The sequence below is a fragment of the Oryzias melastigma genome, linkage group LG17, assembly GCF_002922805.2.
Source record: "Oryzias melastigma strain HK-1 linkage group LG17, ASM292280v2, whole genome shotgun sequence".
Taxonomy (NCBI): domain Eukaryota; kingdom Metazoa; phylum Chordata; class Actinopteri; order Beloniformes; family Adrianichthyidae; genus Oryzias; species Oryzias melastigma.
Window position 1 is genome coordinate 4651145 of NC_050528.1, and position 6070 is coordinate 4657214.

At 39.8% G+C, this 6070-nt stretch overlaps 1 protein-coding gene across 3 annotated transcripts in view; it reads left to right on the forward strand.

The window, feature by feature from the left end:
- The window catches only part of rock1 (Rho-associated, coiled-coil containing protein kinase 1), a 52733-nt gene that overhangs the window by 41910 nt on the left and 4753 nt on the right, over positions 1-6070 (forward strand). For all 3 annotated transcript variants that reach the window (XM_036216213.1, XM_024273693.2, XM_024273694.2), the window contains exons 19-29: positions 413-573; positions 648-832; positions 1046-1115; positions 1187-1290; positions 2277-2442; positions 2519-2612; positions 2682-2770; positions 2844-3035; positions 3113-3278; positions 4951-5021; positions 5099-5187. In XM_036216213.1, the coding sequence (XP_036072106.1) occupies positions 413-573; positions 648-832; positions 1046-1115; positions 1187-1290; positions 2277-2442; positions 2519-2612; positions 2682-2770; positions 2844-3035; positions 3113-3278; positions 4951-5021; positions 5099-5187 (1387 nt within the window). The remainder of the gene's footprint in view (positions 1-412; positions 574-647; positions 833-1045; positions 1116-1186; positions 1291-2276; positions 2443-2518; positions 2613-2681; positions 2771-2843; positions 3036-3112; positions 3279-4950; positions 5022-5098; positions 5188-6070) is intronic.

Genomic DNA, 6070 nt, shown 5'->3' on the forward strand with positions numbered 1-6070 from the left:
CGGATAGCGGATAGCCCGCGGATAGTGGATAGCCTCCAGCTAGCGGATAACCTGTGGATAGCGGATAGCCCGCGGATAGCCTCCGGATAGCGAATAGCCTCTGGATAGCAGATAGCCCGCAGCTAGCGGGTAACCTGTGGATAGCAGATGGCCTCCGGATAACGGATAGCCCGCAGCTAGCGGATAGCCTCCAGATAGACATGTTCTAACTGAATGATGAATAATTGTCACCTAATTTTTCATTCTTTTTCATTTCTTTTAGAAATGTGTGTATCAAATGTGATACGAATGGCTATATAGGGTTCAAACCTACATTAGTTCTTTATCATCTAAGATCCCCCAAAACTCTCATTTTGCCTTAAAGCGTCTTTATTGGTTAAAAAGTAGAGTTAATTCGACTGTTGTGTTTCAGCTGTCCAGCATAAGATGTCGGAGGAGAACATCGCGAGGATGAGAGCGGAGAGCCGGGTTCTGGAGGTTGAGAAGCAGTGCTCCATGTTGGAGTTTGACCTCAAGCAGTCGGTGCAGAAAATGGAGCAGCTGATGAAGCAGAAGGAGAGGCTGGAGGATGAGGTCAGAGACGGCTCCAGCAGCAGGACGGACTCGGATCCGTCGGGCTTCTCCTCACCTGTCCGTTCCTTCTTCAGGTCAAGAATCTGAGAGTCCAGCTGGATCAGGAGTCCAACAAGCGGGTCATAGCCCAGACGGACCTGAAGAGCCGCTCGCAGGACCTGGACCGGCTGAGGTGTTCAGAGAAGCAGCTGAAGCAGGAGATCAACACGGCGCTGGAGAACAAACGCTCGCTGGAGTTCCAGCTGGCTCAGCTCACCAAGTAGGTTTAGAGCCGCCGCCGCGCTGCAAACGCCGGCCGCAGTTTCTGTTTAATTCTCCACAAAGCTGTTTTTACGGCGCTATTATTGCAGCTTAGAGTCTGACTCTCCAGAGTTTACACTTCAGGATTAGGATTTCAGTCCGACTCTTAAGTCCGTGTTTGTTAACCCTCCAGACTCCTGATTCTGTTCTTATTCACTGAACGTGTTTTCAGACAATACAGAGGCAACGAGGGACAGATGAGGGAACTTCAGGACCAGCTTGAAGCCGAACAGTATTTTTCTGTGAGTACGAGTCGAGACGCTCAAGTTCCTCAGAACCTTCGAGTGTTTCATCTCCGTCTGTCCTGTTGTAGACTCTTTACAAAACTCAGGTCAGGGAGCTAAAAGAGGACATGGAGGAGAAGAACCGGCAGGTGCAGGACGCTCAGAAAAGGGTGCAGGAATTGTGCAGTGAAAGGTAAGGTTTTCTGATCATGTGACCAATCTGGAAATCTGGTTTCAGACTCGATCAGAGGTCCATGTTGGATCCCAATCAGATATTTATTTTATTTTGATCATATATTTCAAGTGTATTATTTGGCCTAATTGCCCAAGTAGAAGTCTGCGTATCATGAACGGATCAAACCATTTTATTACCGAGTAAGTTCTGAAAAATTAACAAGATATTCACAGATTCACAACAAACATCCAGAATTTCTCACCAACAACCGAAACTAATCATGAAAACTTCTGATGATATTTATGCTACAAGAATTCTAGAAGAAAATAATTTTTAATTTAAGATTTTTTATTAGAAATATGAATCACAACTGATCAAAAATATTGAATGTTTCTACAAACTTTCTCACATTAGTAATTATCACCTATTTTATTACTTAATTGTCAACTAGTTTTGTATTCTATTTTTATTTGAATGTTTAAGTTACATAAAAGAAGTTCTCCGTTTAAACGTAAAAGAAAAAAAGGCCAATAAAATAAAAAATGGTAAAACAAATGAAAATAATTACAAAGTAATAGAATTAAATATAATGAAATAAAATCTTAAAATCAAGTTGGATAAAAGAAAACAATTAAATGAAATAATGAAAACATGAGGAAATAAAAAAAAATCATAAATGAAAAAAGTTATAAAACATAATATAATGAAATGAAATGAAAAATATATATGTAATGAAAACATAAAATGAAATAATGAAAGGAAATCAAAATAAGATCAAATTAATTGAAATGATAAAATACAATAATTTAATGAAATAAAACTATAAAATATGATGAAATAATAAAATGAAATAAAAAAATAATAATAGTAAAATTAATGAATGAAATAAAACAAAACAAAGCACAAACCGGCAGATTCTTTAAATCAAATGACTGAATTGGACCCGGATCAGGACATTCCTGCTTGTTCTTGATTTCTTTCTGACGCTGTTCGTTGCGGTCCAGGGACTCCCTGTCTGCCCAGCTGGATCTGACGGTGACTAAGGCCGAGTCGGAGCAGCTGGCCCGGGCGCTCCAGGAGGAGCAGTACTTTGAGCTCAACCAGGAGTACAAGAAAGCCGTGGCTCGGCACAAGCAGGAGCTCGGAGAGAAAGAGACCATCATCGCACGGGTCAGTTCAGCGTTGGCCTGCTGTCCACCCGCAGAGATGGAGAACCTAAACTCAACACTTCTGCTTCTCTGTGCAGCTGGAGGAATCAAACAACACTTTGAGCAAAGATGTGGAAAGTCTCAGCAAAGAAAAGACCGACTTAAGTCAGGAGCTCAACACTCGGGAGGAAGGTACTGCGTTTGGGCTGTTCGTGCTAAAACGTCAGAGTTTCCTCGTCCAAAACGTTTTCCTTCTTTCAGAATATAAAGCACAAAGAGAAGAAACTGAAAATGCGCTCCGGGCGCAGTACGAGAAGATCCTTAGCAATGAACGCACGCTGAAGACTCAGGTAAACACCGGTTCTTCTGAAGCTTTGAGACGCGATGGACTCCTCTCACCTGTTACACCCCCCCATCCTGCAGGCCGTCAACAAGCTGGCGGAGATCATGAACCGCCGGGACATGAAGGCGGACCAGAAGAAGAAGGGAAGCATGGCCGATCTGCGCAAGAAGGAAAAAGAGAACCGCAAGCTTCAGCTGGAGCTGAACCAGGAGAAGGACAAGTTCAACCACATGGCCATCAAGAATCAGAAGGAGCTGAGCGAGATGCAGGCGGTGGGTTCCACTCCAGACACCGCTCCTGGACCGCCGCCGGGGTTTAATCCAAAAAATCTCCACCTTCTCGTCTCCAGCAACTGTCAGACGAATGTCTTCACCGCAACGAGCTGCAGATGATGCTGGCCAGCAAGGAGAGCGACATCGAGCAGCTCCGGGAGAAACTCAACGACCTGCAGCAGCGCATCGAGAACTCCAGCATCACCAGCCTGCAGACCGACGAGACGGACAGCAATATAGCAGGTATGAGAGCGTCCAGCCTGACGGGGGCGCACTTCCACCTTCTGCAGACAAGACTGTAAATAGAAAGATTTCTATGCTAATTGGACACAGAAAATTATTTTGTTGTTGTTTTGGAAATAAATTGGTTCCAGTGTTTATCCAAAATTATTTATAATTTTTGTCTATATATATATATATATATATATATATATATATATATATATATATATATATTTTAATATTCGCTCTCCTGTTCCCCCCCAATTTTTTTGTTTTTCAAGGAATATTTATATATTTTATACTCATTTTTGTGTTTATTTAAACTTTTTTTCTCTGTGTGTATATATTTTTTTTCTTCCCCAGTGGTTTTCAAGAAACATTTTTGTCAAATAATTTGTTTCCAGTTTTTTTTTAGATTTAAAAAAATGTTGCCACCATTATTTTTTATGTTTTTTTAAATCAGATTTTCATTTTTAGACATTTTTTCCAGTGTTCTTCAAAATACCTTTTAGTTAAATTTTATTTTAATTTTTTATCAGAGTTCTTTAGTAATATTTTTTCCTGCATTTTCAAATGATTATTTCAGAGATAATTTAAGAAGTGTTAACACACAAAACTAAAAGCTGATCCACAATAGAAACTGAGCTAAAGACACCAAACATGTCTGTGTCCAAGAGTTATTTGTGAAGCAGGATCTGCCGTTTGCTTGTGAAGCTGCAAAGCAAAATTAGTTTACAAACACATAAATATTTTTGAAAGCAAAATAAAAAGTTGGCAAATGCAAAAATATTTTTTGAAAACAAAATAATTCCTCTAATTGTCGATCAGCTCGTAGTTTTTCTTGTTTTGTAGTTTATAACTGATCTCAAAACAGATTTTAAAAACTAATTCAAACTGAACACAGTAGCTTCTACACTGATCCTCCAGTTTAGTTCTAGGAAGCAGTGAAATGCTTTTATTGTGGAAAGCTGTGGAGTTTTCCTGGTTTCCTCCTGTGGTTAAACGACTGTCTCATTTCCCTCATGTCCAGTCGGTTGTCCTTCCTCTTCCTCTCTTTGTAACTTCCATTCCTTTCTCTCTGTGAGTAACGAGGCTCCTCGTCTGCCTGTGCTGCAGCTCCTGTGTGTTTCCTTTTGCTTTTATCTCCTTAACACTTTTGAAAGCAGCCTGTCAGAGTGGGGAGAGAATCTCAAACACTAACATACGGGATACTCTTTGGGTCGCTCCAAACAGTGACTTCACTTTCGGCGCCTTTCAAATGTGTCCTTAGTGTTCTCCTCAGGCACCTCCTAACACTGTAGTCGTCTGTCGGCATGTTCACCGGAGGTCCAGCCCTCTCCACTCAGACTTCTCACTCATCTGAGAACATTTGAATCAATCTCGTTCTCCTTCGGCTGCATGAACCTGACTTAACACCACTTAGAGCTAAAGTGCTATTTGCCTGATTCTCTCTGTGATAAATGTAAGAAACCTTCCTGAAAAACTCTCTGTCCAACCTTCTCCTGCATGACGTCTCGAGGTTTTCTCTCCTCTTTGCTCCACTTTGATTCCCCCAAACTCCTGCCGTAGAATAATCTTGGACTTTGGTTTCCTCCTCAGTTGAGTTTGGATGTTTCTGCTGCATGGTCTCTCCTGCCAGCGTCCTAGATTCCCTCCACAGTCAGTAACTCGTGTCATCTGTGCTGCTTTGCAGAGTCCAGGTTGGAGGGTTGGCTGTCGATTCCTAATCGCGCTAACATCAAGCGGTACGGCTGGAAGAAGCAGGTGGGCGGACGTCTCCTTCGAATGTTCTTTTGCTGCTTGAACAAATACTTCACTGATTTTGTTTTCTGTACTTTCAGTACGTGGTGGTGAGCAGTAAAAAGATTCTGTTCTACAACGACGAGCAGGATAAGGAGCAGTCCAACCCCTCCATGGTGCTGGACATCGAGTAAGGAGGTTTTAAGCTGCTGTGGATCCAGACTGATTCACAAATATCTTCAGATAAACATTTTTCAGACGCGCTCCACCGTGCTAGCAGTCACATGATGAGTAGCCAGTTTCTTAATGTCACAAGTTTCCACAGGGTTAAAAAAATTCTTTAAAGTATGTGGAATTATTACCTGAAAAAGGTTTTAAAAAGTCTTGAATTTTGATTTCTGAGCCTTAAAAATTGTTGCAATGCGAAACTTTTCCGTTTAACATTTCTCGTCAAAACATCGAAGCAGCGCGTGCTCGCCATCTCGCTGCTGCTGCCTCTGCACTGATTTTGTTACTTTATAATAATTATTTTTTTATTTAAATAAGCTGAGAAATTGGTCTTAATTTTGCACCATCTTAAGTCTTAAATTTAACTTGAATAAACTTGCAGAAACCCTTTCTTATTCTTTATTTTTTTATTCAAATTGTCAACTAGATTTAAAACAAAATAGTTTTTATTTTACTTGTTCAGTCATTTAAAGTTCAGCTTTGATTTTTTAACTAAAAACACTTGATAGTTTTATTTTGAAAACGAGAACTTTACTTTGAAGGTTTATTTACTTCTGGTTAGTTTATATGATTAAAATCCAACATTATTCTGCATTTTAGAGCAATATTTATTTTGTCTGAAGTGTATTTTTAAGGAGCCCTATAGGAACATTGAAGAAGAAAAAAAAGAAAATTAAAGTAAAAAAATGTTTTCTAAAAATTTAAATAAAGAAAATCTGGTTACTAACTGTTGCTCACCAGATAGTAACCAGAATAAAATATTTTTTTACTTGAATTTTTAAAATTTTTTTCTTTTTTAACTTTAATTTTAAGAAAAACAAAATTGAGTTACTGTCATGTGCTCA